The sequence below is a fragment of the Arachis hypogaea genome, chromosome 20 (assembly GCF_003086295.3).
Source record: "Arachis hypogaea cultivar Tifrunner chromosome 20, arahy.Tifrunner.gnm2.J5K5, whole genome shotgun sequence".
NCBI classification, from domain to species: Eukaryota; Viridiplantae; Streptophyta; class Magnoliopsida; order Fabales; family Fabaceae; genus Arachis; species Arachis hypogaea.
Genome location: NC_092055.1, coordinates 19298199 through 19315043, shown reverse-complemented (window position 1 = coordinate 19315043; position 16845 = coordinate 19298199). Strand labels below are relative to the sequence as shown.

The window sequence follows — 16845 nt, the reverse complement described above, 5'->3', positions numbered from 1 at the left end:
TTTTACTTATAGGAACTTTGTACATTTTAATTGTTATGCATTAATGGCGTAAGAGTTTTGTAATATAATATAATCTAGTATTTGTGTATAAATGATTTAGTAGCAAATTTAAATACCTTTTATATATAACAATATATATACTTTTAATACTAATATTGCATGCAACCTAAATTTATCCCGTATGCCAACAAAAAGTTGACAAATAAGTTAGAATTTGTAATAAATTCTATAAAAAAAAATGATAAATATTACATATTCCAGAAGGAATTAATAACTGAAACTCATTCATAAAAGAACGTTGATATAACATTTTTGCAATATTTCTATTTGTTAAATGTGTTCAAAAGAAAACTAACAAACATTAAGGGGAAAATAAGCACTGCCATAGAGTTATTAAGATTTCAAAAGTTTGAAATTAAATTGTTAGATAAAGATACATAAATAATTATATATCTAACACAAAAATTCATACAATAGTGGTTTCTCCGTTCTCTGCTGCTGCCGGAACATCGCCATTCTCATCTGCACCCTTTGCTTTGCCATTGTTCACTGGTTTTGGGAGCTCTCTTGCAGCAGAGGATGTCTCTAATAGGCGGCTGATTCCGTCATACAAGTTCTTAGCATCCATAATAATTGTTGCTCCACCGGGGTAACATCGTCCAAAACATGTTGCAGAATGAGGATAAGCAACCTATACATCAAAATAAAAATTTCAAGGAATCAAGAACATATATTTACAATAATTTATTGAAAGAGCATGAGAGCAGATTAGCAGCTCAAATTATAAACAATAATTTTGTATCGTACTCCACTTAATGGGACAAAGGTTAGTTAATTTGTTATTATTTTTATAGTATCAGTCTCATGGATGTAAATCATAAAGCACCTCAATAAATGCCCGGCAGAGTGAGAGGAAAAGTCCTGATTCGTTCGCTCTGAGCACTCGAGTTGTATTGTACAGCAACAATGAATCAGAAACAGCTCGTAATCCCTTAATCAATTCTTGGGCAACGACATGTTTTAGACTTATTGCGGCACATGGACGCAGCTCATTCATTGCTGCAGATACACCTGCAGCCACCAAAGAGATAGCAGTGCAAATGAATCCAAGGATAAATGAGACTGACTAGGGGAGGAGCACTAAGTGATGAAGCACAATAGCACATATAACATCATCCCATCATAAGATTAACCGCACACATTAATAAACTTGCTACAAACATCACATATCAACCATGAATATTTCCATTATGCATTGCCGTTTATATTTTTTATCTGATCCAGAAGTTTATAGACACATTTGTACACACACAAAGTGAGAGTGTACGTGGTATCAATCAACAATTGACCATACTGTAAAACAGAAATTACACCATTCAATAACTTCTGGTAGAAATTGGTTTTGATTAATCCAACTACTGTGTCAATTGTTGATGAGAAATTGCAAATTTTTAAAAATTAAACAGTGAGTATGAAATTAGAATTTTAGTGGAATATCACAAATGTCAAATTTTATCAGCAGTACATGCCTTAATTTATTCAGTTGATGTTGTGAGGATCCATTCTGCAAGAAGTATTCATTGGGGTAAAGTTGGTCTGAATTGAACTGGAATAAAGATGATTGGCTTTACAAGAGTGTAGAGTATTTTCACAGTAGTAATAAGAAAGGTTGATTTACACTTTTTGAACCCATTAGAACTCTTCATCCTATACTCTTATTCAAATAAGGCAGTTGATATGAACTTGCAACATGAATTTGTAGATATAGGCAGATGATGAAGCATCAGCAATTTCCAATTTAGCAAGAAACAATAACTGGACTTACCATTAATAAAAACAGCAAGAGGTGGATTCTCCATCAAATAAGATGGTGGAGTGACATCCTCCTGACTTTCTTCACCAACAGTATTTGCAGGGAAGCCAACAGCTGGGAGTGGAACCCACCGATGCGAATCCAAGGCCAACTGAAAACAAATCAAATACTTGATTGATCATGACATGAAATTGGCCTACTTACTGAGAATAATATGGAGGCCATTGGCTCATTTGAATTAATGAAAAATGGAAAATACATAATTTCATTTTACACATGCAAAATAGTTTAACTGCACTGAACTTACCTGAAAGTTCTCTACTGCAGTACTCATATTCTTTGAGAATAAGTTAAGAACAGCCCTGTAGAGAAACCAAAGTGTATTATGATGTGCTTTGAGTATGACTTAACCTAGAGAAGATCATAAAAGGAACTATGTATTACTCTTCAAAGAGTGATGGGAGCAAGCCTCGAAAATCTAGTCCAACCCATCCAAGTCCCATAGCACAGTACTGTGAGAAAAGCAATAAGACAATGTAATATTAATGTAACTTCTGCATGGAGCAAAAGTTAAAATATATATGTATAAACATAATCATCATACTAAGCAGGAATATCACAGAGGGGGCAATAATAAATATTTTTATCTCTTTTTTTTAAGTCTAATGTTTGTGTTTGTATGTGTGTGTGTGTGTGTGACTGTGTGTGCATGTTCACGCTGCAGGGGGTGTTGCGGTGGGGGGAATCTGGTCCTAAGTCTACAGAAATATACCAATTCATTCCGATTTCAACATCAAGTAGAAAATGATGGAAGAAGAAGCTCACCATGCACTGATCCAAAATATTTGAGAGAGATCCACCTTCATTTATTTTTGGAAGCATAACTTTCAAAGTTTGAAGATGTGATGTAATTTGATGCATTGACCAACTAAAAAGAAGCCCACCATCATAATTTTCCTCACTTCCTGAAGTATCATCAGCAAATATTGCTCGATATTGATTAACAACGTCAAAAAGATGCATTCTGTGACAGTTAATCATCCCTTTTAGGTACTCATATGGATTGCTCTGGTCCAAATCCTCAAGTATACCAGTAAGCCAACCTTCACGGCATCTTAAGAACTAACATTAAATAACTGTCTGAGTTAAAAAGAAGCAGGAAGATGGTAATTTAAAATAGTATTGGAAATTAAATACAAAAGACAAAGGCAGAAGAATATTGTATGAAAAATAAAATGCATGAAGTTTCACCAGCAAGCGCATTCCATACTCGCTAAATACTCCTATTCGCCGTAAATATCCAATAATGCGGAGGCATTCAGGTAACTAGCAAAGGTAACATTAGTAAGAAACTAAAAGTCTGAACATTTTTCCAGATGAATCAAGCAGCATTTGTACATGCATTAAATAAAATCATGGGCAGGAACCTGAATATTTGAGCGAAGTTTCTGAAGAAGCTGAGAAAGTAGTGATTGGGTAGTTAACCTAACTTCTGCAGCTAATGCTTGAATAACTGGCAACCTCTCCAGAAGAAAAATAAAAATTATAACAAGAAGCTATAAGCATTTCAAAAAAGGAACAAAGGAAATAAGACATTTTCTTAAAATCCAAAACATGTTTAACAAATATGGAAGATACATATAAACTTACTTGGGATGCATGGTTGAAAGTTTACCAACAAATGCTTCCAAATCTAGGGCCTCATCATAATTTCCATTTCGTACACAACTGCACAAACATAGAAATTTATAAGACTTGGTTGTCATCACAAAGGATGTGTTTTCATGCACCATGCAAAACATTAACATGACAATGGAGAATGTATCATTTCAACATACGTGTCCATAAGTTGGGGAATTTCTAGCAAGTCTAACAAAGTGCTATGATTGGCTAGCATTGTTTGGTTCATCTTCCTCTTTTCCAGAATCTGTTCTGCAGATTCTATGAACTCAGTGCATCCAGATGTCAGCTTTGGGACTTCATTTATCTGTAACAAAGGAGGTTGATGTGAAAAACGACACAAGTGTTTTTTATTGTATGCAAGAAGAAATCAATCAAAATTACAAGGGCATAAGATGGCAATTGCTTTTCTATAATCATAACATTCTATTTGAACAAAATTATTCCGAAGTTCCAGAACTTATTTTCTATACAATCCGGTAGCGTCAACTGATCCATGTGGTCAGCCCACCCAATGGGGTGTAACATTCAAGAAACCAAACACATACCCCTATGTAGCCCGCAACATTGGCCAAGATGCATCTAAAGTTCTATTCCCTTTCCGAAATTGGAAAAGTCATCACAACAATCAGATATGTGTCAATCGGCTCATGAAGAAATATTATATCAAATTGGATGAAATTAATCTTGTACTTGCCAACTGCATTAGGACTTTATCACTCCTAAACAAATTCTCAACTCAACACACAAAAAAGCATAATTACGCTTGCAATACTAAGGAAATCAGCTAATGCTTACAATTTAAGCTTAATTGATATCAAAACTATTTGAAAAATCTGAACAATACATAACACACAATAAGAAAAATATAAACCAAATTATTTTAAAAATAAAAATTACCATGACTTCAAGATGCTTGTCAATAAAGGTGACTTCCTCACGAATCGCTATCAATGCATCCGCGGCAGAAATGAACGACCGGTAATTCATTACGGCTACCTCCTGCATTTGCCGCCGGATCCGCTCCGCATCAACACTAAGCAGCTCCGGTTCCTAAAAAAACATCCATCACAACAATTAACACTTCTTTTTCGCATAATCACCAACACTACATTCTGGAATAGTACGAAAAAAGAAAAGCTTAACGCCGAGTAATCCGTTACATTTAATTAGATAATTCAACAAACTCTAACTGTGAGAAAGAGAAGTGAAATGAAACCTTGTGGAGGCGATCGAGGGTGAAGGAGAGAAGTTCGGAGACGTAAGGTTGCTGCGAGTCGGAGGCCAAGGGGAGCAGCGCTGCCATCGGAGAAGACGACGTCGTTTCCTCTGGGCTATGAGACTGATGCTCCATTATTTTGGAGCTCCGAAATTGAGATTCGAATAACCAGTTGGGGGATCCGGAGTGAGGTTGGGTTGGGGGTTCGTTGTTGAAGAGTGAAGATGACGGTGCAGGTGGTGGTGGGAATTGCAATGGTTTGTTGCTGTGGTTAGGATCTGGATCCACTGAAGCAAAATTCCTGAAGAGAATGAATGCTATGGAGCTTGGGGGTATACAGTTACCAAAGTTTTGAACTCAGACAGTTATTTGATAAAAAGTGAAGACTATTTTTTTTAGAATAAAAAAAATCTAAAAGAATTATCATGTACAATATACATATTCTTCCCCCTTTAAATTAAGCACAAATTTTCATTCTTCTTCGTTCAATTCTATTCTTTATAAAATAAATACTAGAATAAACAAGTAAACGGCAAGAAACCATTGCGATTCATAATAAAATAAATAACAATAAGAATAAAATAAATAAATAATAATAAGAATTACAATGCAGAAAAACAGGGCTAACAAGTGCTCCACCAGCAGGTTTTATGCACCATGCACTAAGCCACTTCTCTTTAATTGACATAATTTCAATTAATAAATCAAGAATTACAATGCAGAAAAACAGGGCTAATGTCACATATGATGTACATTTAAAAGAGTAATTTAATATAGCTCCTCTATCATCTTAAACCAGAGTTAGTTGGTGCCTTGGTGGTATACAGTTACCAAAGTTCTTAAACACACCAACATAAGATGTACTTCAAAATTAAGCAATTTCAAGTGGAAAAACAATTTTTATGAAGAGATAGTTCAAGCTTACATTAATTATTGTATATATCCAACTATGAAGTTTTCTGTCTGTCGTTTATTTACAGTTTGTGTATGAAATCAACAAGGTGGTCAGCATCCAATTCATTAGCCTAGAAGATGCAAGAACCATATAAATTAATTAGTGAATAATCTGTATTATGAACAAGGTTGCGAGAACCGGACCGGTCATCGAACCGGTCGAGTAACTGGTTTAATGGTTCAATGGTTTAACCGGGGTTGAACTGTGGTTGAACCGGTTTAATTAAATATAGAGTAAAATTATAAAAAATTCAATATATAGTTTTAGAAGTTTAAATTCAATAATTTCTAAACTAATAAAATTTAAAATTTAACAATTTCACAAAATAAATTATCCATACTTTATCATTAAAAAGTCATAAACAACTTCAAATATCAAAGTTTATAACTAAAAAAAAAATCACGACTCACATAAATGACAAACACAATATGTTTTGCAACCAAAAGAAACAACATTGAACAAACAATACTTCAACAAAACAAAAACACTACTCATCAGAAGTCATAATCATCATTAAGTGTTCCGATGTCTCCATCATAAACAGGTAATCCAAAGCCACCATTTTTAGAAGTACCACCAAAAGAAGTATTTGAGGATTCAGTTACAATATCAGGCATATTCACCTCAACTTCCATGTCTCCTCCATCTAATAAAATAGGAGGAAAACTCAATAAGAAATCAATATTAATGACATATATCTTACCATGTTTAGTTTGTTATTACCATGTTGTCCTTGTGAGTTGCTGCAATGACATTATATATAGATTTGGTTTTGTGCTGTCTTCAATACTTTAGTGAATGGACTTGGAAATTTTGTTGGGTGCATTTTATGTTATCTATATTCTATCTATAATGCTACTAATTTAAGTTCTCTGATTTGAAAGATTTTGGAGTCTAGTTTTATTGACCTGTATAAAAGTTCTCTCTTAATGATAAACTACAAATAACCTTTCTACTTTTCTCAAGATTATTGATTATACAGGGGTCAAGCATCTTTTCTACCAATCATTTTGATTTTATTAAAAAAATATCAATTGCTGTGAATGCTGATCATTTTGTGGCTGTTCCATCTAAATTCAAAATGACAGCAATCCAAAATCCAGACGAATATATCAATTCATACGACAATCAACATCATTAAATTCAGCAATTCATCTGGTTAATTCACCAAAACTCAATATAGCCGAATTCAACAGAGCAGAATTAAATTTATTCAGCAAAATTCAAAATACCAAAATTCAAATAAAAATTCAACAGAGCAGAATTTTAATTTATATAGCAAAATTCTAAAACTGAACTCAGAAGAACTCAACAGAACAAGAACTCAGAAGAACTCTGCATCTGCATCTGAATTTGTGAACTCCAATATGCCCTATATTCTTCACTGAATAAAAATTTAATTGAAAAAACCAAAAACCCATGAACTCAAATCTGCCCAATTCATACAGTTTTGTCACCAACACCAAATACACAAAATTAATTGAAAACCAAAAACAGTGAAGCACTCACCGCGGGAGAGGCGGAGAACACAGAGGGTCAGAGCCAGACGACGACCAACGCTTCGGTGACGACGACAAGCAGACGACAACCACGACGATGCTAAGCCGAGGACCAGACGACGCCAATGCTTCGGTGATGGTGACGCTTCGATCCGCGAGAGCTGCCTCGATCCGCGACGGTGACGCTTCGACACGCGACGGTGATCTTCGCTCCGGCCTTTGGTGGAGGTGACGGTGGCGTTTGTGGGGAAGAAGGTTGAGGGGGTTGGGGGTGACTACTCTTCGAAGAGGAAACTCAGGAAAGTGGCTCCAGCAACGTTATTTTTACCTCAGCCCCTTTTTTCCCTTTTTTTTTTTTTACCCAGCGCCAAAACGGCGCCGCTTCGAGGCTTGAGGAAAAACCGGAACATACTGAAACCCGGGCGGTTTGACCGGTTCGTCGGTTAACCGTCGGTTATCCTGATTTTTTTTACCAATTTTTTGTAAGAGGGTTTTATAAGTGAACCGGACCGGCTACTTAATTGGTTTCTGATTAACTCAATTGAACCGACCAGTCCGATCCGGTTTTCAAAACCTTGATTATAAATCAATTATTTGATTTATTTCAATAAAATAAAATAGAATAACAACTTTAAACAATTTCAGCTCACTCACCAAAATACCCAAGGTTGGAAGAAGGCCACTTACCCATTGTTTGATGCAAAAAGCTCCATCCGTTTTTCCTGGCAAGGAATATACACGAACATATCAACATATTTATGTTCAAATTTTATTGCAATTTATACGTGATAAAAACACAGATCGAAATCACAGTTGATGATGATATGGAGAATATTGTAATTATATTAAAACAGAATAAAAAACCGTTTATGGTTTCTATTATTTATTGGAAATTTTGCTATTAATCGTTTATGCTTCCAACAAAAACACAAGTACACAACCAGCAGCAGTAGCACAGCGCCTGCGGCGGTGGTGGCGGCTAAGGTTTTTTCCTGGTTGAGGTTGGGCATGTTCTGCTTGAAGGAATGAGGAAGGAGATGGAGAAGCGCGTCTTGTTTCTCCCTTTAAGCGCAAAATTGCATCGTTTTATTCGAACCGACCGGTTCTGATTTCAGTTCGATCGTCCGGTTCTCAGCCGTTTCAACAGTTTACATCAGGTTTTATAATTTATGGTTTTAGACATCAAATCAAACTGTTTGTGTCTATGGTTCGAGGTTGAACCGGTCGGATTGGCCGATTCGGTCCGGTTTTTAGAACATTGCTAGCGACTCAACCGGCACTGCCGTGCCTGTTCAACCACTTTTTTATTGAGTTAAAAAAATATTTTTATATTTTTATTTTTAAAATTATAAATTTAATATCAATAATTAAAAAATAAATTATGAAACAAAATAAAATATTTTAAATATTTAATATATGTAGAGAGTATAAAATAAATAAATTTAAATTAAAAAAAAAAGAGAATTATATTGTTATTATGTGTAACAAAATCAAGATAAAGATTTACTAATATTATTTATAAATTAGTTATTTATATATTAAATTTACTTATTTTCTCAATCCTATTTAATTTGGAACAAATTTAAAAATTTATATTCATATTCAAAACACTCTTTTAGAAGATACATAATTCTAATAGATAAAAAATTATTTAATTATCTTAAATCTTATTATTATTTCAAAATTATTAATTTTTATTTTAATTATATCATCTCATCATAATATACACTATTATTTTTTGTTATTATTTTTTTACATGTATAATTATTATTGTCTCGCCGTCACTATTATGTTGCTGATATGAATTTGTATCAAGAACTAGAGAGAATTAGAGATAATCAGAGAAAATAGAAGAGAAATTCCTACAATTAGGGGTAAAGAGAGAAAGTAGAGTTCCCAATTACATCATGCATATCCTACATTATTACATCATATTCCTATTTATAGTATAATTCTCTAATTGGGCTAGCCCAATACTAATTGTATCATTATCTTACCCTTCAAAACAATCTTATCCTCAAGATTGTAAAAAAAAAAAATATAAATCCCAATAAAAATTATAAAAGCTAATTACAATTAATAAAAAAAATCAAAGAATTCTAAAATAATATTTTCTATGCTACTGCTACAAAAAAATAATTTACCACTAGGATTCCATTGTTTAAAAAAATTTAGGCCCATAAAAGTATCAAAATAATTTTTGTTGAAAAGAAACCCAAATTTAGACCAGGCTAATTAATTGTGCTCGATGCATTTGAAGGCCCAACCAGAAGCCCACTTCAAAATTAGGGGTCATCTCCTTCAGAATTGCAACGCTTCTCCTCTCCTCCTGCAGCATCCCCAGTGGCTCCTCCCTTCCCTGCCCTGGGTTTCACTGCTGTCGGGAGAACCACCGGCGCCGCCTGTGCCTCTTCCCCTTCCGTCACTGCCTCTCGCTTTGTCCTTTCTCCTTCCTTGGGCGCCACCCACCACGGAACGAGCCAACAACCGCGTGTGCCGCCATTGCTGGGGAACTCGAGGCTTGGCGCCTCTGCATCACGATCCCAGGGAAACGATGCCGCCATGAGCGGTGGTGGCCTAGGCACTATCCGTGAAGAATGGTGGAGCCGACCTCTGCGAAGAGCTCGCGGTTCTCCTTCGCGTGGCGCGACAACGTCGCAGAATCGCCTTCGAGATCGGACGCCCTCATCCCTCCCTGCCACGGAGGCGCCGATTGCAACACCCCCTAGCCGCCGTGCAGCGTCATCTGGGACGGTCTTCGATGGGTCCGGCGGTTTCGGTGGTGGAAACTGGCGATCGTCTTCCCCTCCCACATCGCGATCTGGCCGCAATTCTCCTGGGTGTGCCCTCGCCGAATCGAACCACGGTCGACCTCCTGCGGTCCACCCCTCCACAGAGCACGTCGGTCGCCACTTCTGGCCATCCCAATGTCGGAACCCGCCAACTCCATCTTCTTCTTCGGCCACTCTAACCACCGTGCGAGCATCAAGCCAAACCACCACTGCCCTGTCCTCTCTCTGCTCCGACGTCTTCTGCACAGCACCATAGAGCATCGCCGGCTGTTCGCTTTGCATCTTCGCGACCCCAAGGGAAGACCGCCGCAAGGAGTGGAGCTGGTCTTGCCAAGATCGGAGACACGCGCCGGAACCCTCCGCCACACCTTCGAGGATCTCTGGTGTTGGTCGCTGCTGCCACTCCGTCAACCCAGGGCGTCTCGAACATCTGCTCCCCCTTCATGGAGGCGCCATCCTCGGCGCCATTACCAGTTGTCAGATCTGCCGCTTCTACGTCCTTGACCGGATTTGTTCCCCGCCACGGACGGCCACCGGCATCTAGAGGTTGCGTTCCGGCATACAGGTAAGCTGGTCCCTGAATCAGGAAATCTGATTGGAGAATTGGATAAAAAAAAATAAAAACGAATCTGATTATAAGTTGTAAAGCAATAAGAATATACAGATAAAAATGAAGGGTGAAAGAAAGAAAAAAGATATATCAATGATATAGAATTCGAATGAAATTCTGGTTGCTTGTGTGATCAAATCGGTTGAACTTGTTTTTGGAAGAAGATATCTCTGATGCGGTTTTGTTTGGATGTGGATTTGAAAATCTGGATCTAAAATTATTGATACCTTCTGCAAATTTGTTGTTGAATTGTTTGTTGAATCTGAATTTGCATTGAGTTCTTCTTCTTCTGCAACCATGGGTTCTGAAGGTTGGCATGAATTTTGTTGTTGCTGAAATTGTGGCACCGCATCTTCTGCATCAATTGCATAATCTGAACTTGTTGATTTGCACGCTGATCTTGTGAAATTGAATTTGTGATCTATTGTTGTTGAATTTAGTGCTGAATTTCTTGTTGAATCTGTAATTTTTGTTGATTTTGATTGTTGCTGTTGTGGTCGAACTTGTAAATTGAAATCTGATTCTTCTGCTTCTTCATCCTCTTCTGGTGAACTGGAGTCATGTTGAATTCTGAAAAATTGGTTGCTGCATTCATCAATGCTGCATTCTCATAATCTGATGCTGAATTCTGAAATTGCAGAGCCGTAAGTGTTGAATTGTTTACTTCTGGAGCGGTTGAATTATTGTTGATTGGCTGAAAAGCTGAGGTTGATTTGGCTTGAATCTGAAAAATTGGATGTTGCTGCTTCTGGATTTTGGTTGAAATTTCTGCTGGTAGTGCACAATCGGCTTCCCCATGGATCCTCTTGGTCACGGTTTCACCAATTTTGTTGCAAGTTGCCTGAATTTCTGCAGGTATCTTGGATCGTTTTTCATAATCTGAATTCAAGCGATCTAAGCTAGTTTGAATTTGATCCCAAATTGTGTCATCGTAGGAATTTGGCATGGTGTTCAATGAAAGTACCATTTGATATGAATTTGTATCGAGAACTAGAAAGAATTAGAGATAATCAGAGAGAATAGAAGAGAAATCCCTACAATTAGGGTCAAAGAGAGAAAGTAGAGTTTCCAATTACACCATGCATATCCTACATTATTACATCATACTCTTATTTATAGTATAATTCTCTAATTGGGCTAGCCTAATACTAATCATAGTTTTTTATTGCGGATGGCGGCTAATGGCGGTGAGCCAAAAATCCGCCATAAAGTTATAGCGGATGGCGTTGCGGAAAATGGCGGAAATGGCGGATTACCTCTAAAATACACATATATGTGCAAAAAAAACATGCAGAAAAATTGCAAATATAATAAACTATAAAATCTATCTATATAAGCAACTTTCTAGTCATAAAACATCTAATTAATATAGCAAATATAGTAGCAAATTTAGTAAATAAATATAACATCAAGTTCAAATCATAACTCAAAAGTCATAAGCAAGCCATAAAATAGAAGACATAAAACATAAAAACTATAAACCATCTACATTCTAGCTCTCATCAAATTCATCTAAATTAACACGATTATTATGGTGACCCTCTACCCCCTCATCATCTTCTGATTCAGTATCATTAAATTGAATCTCCTCTTCTTGTTCTTCTTCATTTTCAGAATCCTCTTCATCTTCAAATTCTGGTTCTTCTTCCTCTTCCACAATTACACAATTACTGCTTTTCCTTTTCCTTTTTTTGAAGCCTTAGACCCACTTGGTCTACCCTTTGCACCACCTCTTGCAGTTGCAGGTTCTTTTCTTTTTCTATTTTGTTGTCTTCTAGTATATGTTGTAGGCTCATGTCCTCCCATTGCTTCAAAAACAAGGTTCCAACTCAAAGTGTTGTCATTTTGATGAACCAAATCAGCATCATCATCCATATTATCATCATCTCGAAAGGTGGCAGTCCCAATTTCTCCCACTAACCACTCATTACACTCATCAATGTCATTGAGTGCAATAGGGTCAACTTCATTTTTAAGGTTGTACCTCTCGATGAGTTGTTGGTTATACTTTATGCAGGACGAGCAGCAGTTCCAGCAGCATGGCCAGCAGGGGCAGGGGCAGGGGTAAGGGCAGGGGTAGAGGCAGGGGCATCAGAATTACGGGCTGGTCTAGAAGTTGACATGATGAACTGAGCTGAAAGGAAAAAAAAATTGGAGGAAGAGAGGTTTATGAGGGAAGAGAAGGAGAAAGAGACAGTGAAGTGAGTGAACTGAATGAAAAAAAAAAAGGAACGGTAACTTCTACAAACCAGAAAAAAGAGGGAACTGTGGTGATGAGCGGCGGTGACCACCAGCGGTGATGGTCGGCGACGAACGGCAACAGGCGGCGGCGATGGGCGGTGGCTAAGATCGGCGGTGATTGGAGGCAAAGAGAAGAGAGAAAGAGAACAGAGAGAAAGAGCCGTTTTGGACGTTCAGAGAGGAAGGCTCGTTTTTGAACTGCAGCGGTTGAACGTGGGTTACTCTTTCATTTAGGGTTTTGCAAAATTACCCAATTACCCTCGAATTTTTTTAAAAAATCCGAAAAAACCCGCCATTCTCGCGCCATGGCGCCACCGCAATTGCAGCGCCTTTTGCCCCGCCGTGATAAGCACGTCGCGGTGGCCTACATATGGCGGCGAGGCCAAATCCGCCCACGCCATTCTGCCATAGCGCCGCCATGGCCGCTATTTTAAAACACTGATACTAATTTTATCAGTTGCCTTGTTTTATTGTCCTTCCTTATTTTCTTCTTCTATTAATCCCAATCGCAATCAATTATCACGATATCATTATGGCAGCTCTCATTTTTATTTATCACTTTGATTCATACATATCCATTATGTTAACTTTTGAGTTGTTAAAGATTTGTTAAAAGAATTATTTTCTTGTTTTATTTAGATATCTAGATGTATAACTATTATATAAATACTTATTTTTCATACTTACTTGTTAAGTCATATTTTATCATTTTAAAAAAAATTTGAGATATCAAGCATTCAAAAGTTTTGTATAAAATAATAAAATAAAAAATAAAAAAATTATAAGTTATTTAATTTTTTTAATATATAGAATAATTGAATTTAAATTAATGTAGATATAATACTAAAATTATTACGTTGTTACTATGTGTAACAATGAAGATATAAATTTATAAATATTTGTAAATTTATTTATTTCTCAATTATAAATTTATAAAAATTTATATTTAAATCACTCTTTCTCTCGCATAATTTTAATAGCTAAAAAAAATTTATTTCTTATAATTTTATAGTCAACATTTTAAATTATCTTTAGTTTTATTATTCTTTTAGAGTTTTTAATTTTTGGTTTCATTATTCTTTTTTCTTACCATTATATATCTATCTACATATACCTTACCACCACTCTTATATTAGCTTGTTCTCTTTTTCTTTCTCCGTTTTTTATTCTCTTTCTATCTTCTGTTTAATCGCAGTTAGTTACCATCATATATTAGTTCATCTATAACAACTAGCGGCTCAACAGGCACTATCGTGTCTGTTCAGCCACTTTTCTATTATTGTGAAAAGATTAATTTTTATAATTTTATTTTTAAAATTATAAATTTAATAAAATAATTAAACATTAAAAATTAAAAAATTAAAAACAAAAATAAAAATTTTATAAATTATTTAACTTTTAGAATGTATAAAATTTATAAATTTAAATTAAATAAGATATTAAACAAATTTATTATGTTGTTATTATGTGTAGCAAAATAAAAATTAAGATTTAAAAATATTATTTATAATTAACTATTTAAAAAGGTTATTAAGTTTATTTATTTATTTTTAATAGTATTTCATTTAAAATAGAGATAAAAATTTATATTCAAAATACTCTTTATCTTTATGCATAATTTCAATTGATAAAAAATATTTTTTTAATTTTATATTTAATTTTTTAAACTATCTTTAATTGCATTTTTTTTAAATTATTAATTTATATTTGTATTATATCACCTCACTGTATCAAACACTATTCTTTCTCTTACTATATATTGTTGTTTATACACATATATGTCATTATCTCATCGTCACTATTATATTACCTTGTTCTCCTTTCTCATTTTTTCTTCTCCTTCCACATTCTCTTCTTCCGGTCGTTATTAATTATTACCAAGTATCATCATGGCAACTTTTACTCTTGTCTATCACTTTAATTTATAACTATCTATTATGTTAACTTTTATGAGTTGTTGAAATTTTGCTAAAAGAACTAAGACATAAAGCATTTAAAATTTTTTGAAATTATCAAAATTTGATGTCAGTAATCATGAAAAACAATATCAAAATATATAATTTTCAACCAAAATAATAAAAAATAGTACATAATTGTAAATTTTTTAACTAATAATTATAAATTTTAAGTCGCAATTTAATATAGTACTTTAGAATAGAAGGCAACCATTGCTATCCACATTTGACTGCTATTTTATAAGTTTGATATTTATTTTATTGTGCACATCAATTAAACTATACTTTATTATTTCATTTTACATGTTTGAACTAATGTCATCGTATTATAAGGATGAGATTAATTTTCATAATTTAATACGAATCTTCTTATTATTTTGTTCGTCATTTGAATACTATCCATAAAAAATAGTTAGTTAAAGTAAAACATTATATAAAGAGAGATAGAAAACTTAGATTTATCGTTCTGGTTTGCTTCTTAAACCTTACTTAATATACTCAATTGTAATAGCTTTGATGGTGGTGATTTTTTGTAATTAGTTAAAAAGTTTCAACTTTCTCTTTCTCTTTCTAACTCTTTTTACGATTTTGAATAAATTTAATTTTGTTATTAAATAGTTTTTTAAGTTTAGAATATTTTTAACTTTCTATATAATAAGTATCTTTTAAATTATCTAATGCATAAACGGGTTACATCTTTTCGTGTATCTTGAAAGTAAAAAATTAAAGTTAAATGATATTAGTTTTTTTATTAAGTACAAAAATAAACATTAAGTCTAAATGATATTAGTTCTTTTATTAAGGCAAAGAAACTCCATAAAAGGGTAATATTAAGTCCCATGTTCTTATATACGAGAATATGTACCATTTATTATATTATATATAATTGTTGTACCATATAACAAAAGGTGAAAATCTATAAAACCAATACAAAGAGTTGACCACGACTTTAGTTTCCAATTTTTTTAACTATATTTACCCTCTAAAAAATTATTTCATAAAGCAAATTATAAGAACAAAATAGTCATAAAATTTATTTTAAAAAATCTAATAACCTCCCACTAAAATAAAAACAGTTTTATTACTCCTGTAACCATGATAACACATCTCCTAAAAAAATATCGTGTCTGCAAATGGTTAATAAATCAAAAAATGGACTAAGTGAACATCAATGTCTTCACATCTTTTACCATCTTTGTGTTTTGTTCAATTCTATGTTAATTTTAGTTTATATCTTTTATTTTATCAATGTCTTTACATTTTTCACCATCTTTATTGTAAAATCGAAAAATTAGCGAATAATTGGTCAATAAATTAATTTTTAATAAAAAAGATTAGAAATGTAAATTTTATATTAAAATAGGATAGAGCTAACTATAATTTAAATATAAATTTTTATAAATTTATATCTTCATTGTTACACATAGTAATAACGTAATGATTTTAGTATTATATCTAAATTAATTTAAATTCAATTATTCTATATATTAAAAAAATTAAATAACTTATAAATTTTTTTATTTTTTATTTTATTATTTTATACAAAACTTTTGAATGCTTGATATCTTAAATTTTTTTTTTAAAATGATAAAATATGACTTAACAAGTAAGTATAAAAAATGAGTATTTATATAATAGTTATACATCTAGATATCTAAATTAAACAAGAAAATAATTCTTTTAACAAATCTTTAACAACTCAAAAGTTAACACAATGGATATGTATGATATGGTAGTAATTGATTGCGATTGGGGTTAATAGAAGAAGAAAATAAGGAAGGACAATAAAACAAGGCAACATAATAGTGACGGCGAGACAATAATAATTATACATGTAAAAAAAAAAATAATAGTGTATAGTATGATGAGATGATATAATCAAAATAAAAATTAATAATTTTGAAATAATAATAAGATTTAAGATAATTAAAGATGTTCAATATAAGATTAAAAAAATAATTTTTTATCTATTAAAATTATGTATCTTCTAAAATAGTGCTTTGAATATGAATATAAATTTTTAAATTTATTCAAAATTAAATAGGATTGAAAAAATAAGTAAATTTAATATATAAATAACT

The 16845-nt window shown here is 33.5% G+C and overlaps 2 protein-coding genes and 1 long non-coding RNA gene across 11 annotated transcripts; 1 reads left to right on the top strand and 2 right to left on the bottom strand.

Moving 5' to 3' along the window:
* Window positions 1-267: 267 nt before the first annotated feature.
* LOC112783124 (conserved oligomeric Golgi complex subunit 8) lies at window positions 268-7888 on the bottom strand. Of its 9 annotated transcripts, none has more exons than XM_025825901.3 (14): window positions 7177-7480; window positions 5638-5737; window positions 4713-5013; window positions 4394-4546; window positions 3652-3800; window positions 3464-3541; window positions 3241-3334; window positions 3065-3139; window positions 2639-2935; window positions 2258-2325; window positions 2121-2175; window positions 1826-1964; window positions 887-1071; window positions 268-691 (listed from the first exon to the last, which is right to left on the bottom strand). In XM_025825901.3, coding segments are annotated over exons 2-14 (1821 nt in total). In that variant the 5' UTR covers window positions 5640-5737; window positions 7177-7480; the 3' UTR covers window positions 268-466. The 9 variants fall into 9 exon arrangements, with proteins under 9 accessions (XP_025681686.1, XP_025681689.1, XP_072086601.1 ...); XM_025825904.3 differs by having other exon boundaries at window positions 4713-4999; window positions 7177-7477; XM_072230500.1 differs by having other exon boundaries at window positions 2639-2927; window positions 3084-3139; window positions 7177-7315.
* Window positions 7889-9014: 1126 nt separating this feature from the next.
* LOC140182867 (uncharacterized) lies at window positions 9015-11212 on the bottom strand. The gene is made up of 2 exons (XM_072230499.1): window positions 10796-11212; window positions 9015-10535 (listed from the first exon to the last, which is right to left on the bottom strand). The coding sequence occupies exons 1-2, from the start codon at window positions 10865-10867 to the stop codon at window positions 10152-10154; spliced, it is 456 nt and encodes a 151-aa protein (XP_072086600.1). The 5' UTR covers window positions 10868-11212; the 3' UTR covers window positions 9015-10151.
* LOC140182868 (uncharacterized) lies at window positions 9500-11708 on the top strand. Its single transcript, XR_011879110.1, has 2 exons — window positions 9500-10523; window positions 11209-11708. It is a non-coding gene; the product is annotated as an uncharacterized lncRNA (long non-coding RNA).
* Window positions 11709-16845: the final 5137 nt, after the last annotated feature.

Coding starts and splice junctions, on each gene's coding strand:
- LOC140182867 (XM_072230499.1), bottom strand. CDS start 10,867: ATGGTTGCAGAAGAAGAAGAACTCAATGCAAATTCAGATTCAACAAAC. Junction 10,536..10,795: donor CAACAACAAATTTGCAGAAG/GTATCAATAATT, acceptor TTCCTGATTCAG/GGACCAGCTTACCTGTATGC.
- LOC112783124 (XM_025825901.3), bottom strand. Junction 3,801..4,393: donor ACAAGCATCTTGAAGTCATG/GTAATTTTTATT, acceptor CCTTTGTTACAG/ATAAATGAAGTCCCAAAGCT. Junction 1,965..2,120: donor CTGCAGTAGAGAACTTTCAG/GTAAGTTCAGTG, acceptor ATTTGTTTTCAG/TTGGCCTTGGATTCGCATCG.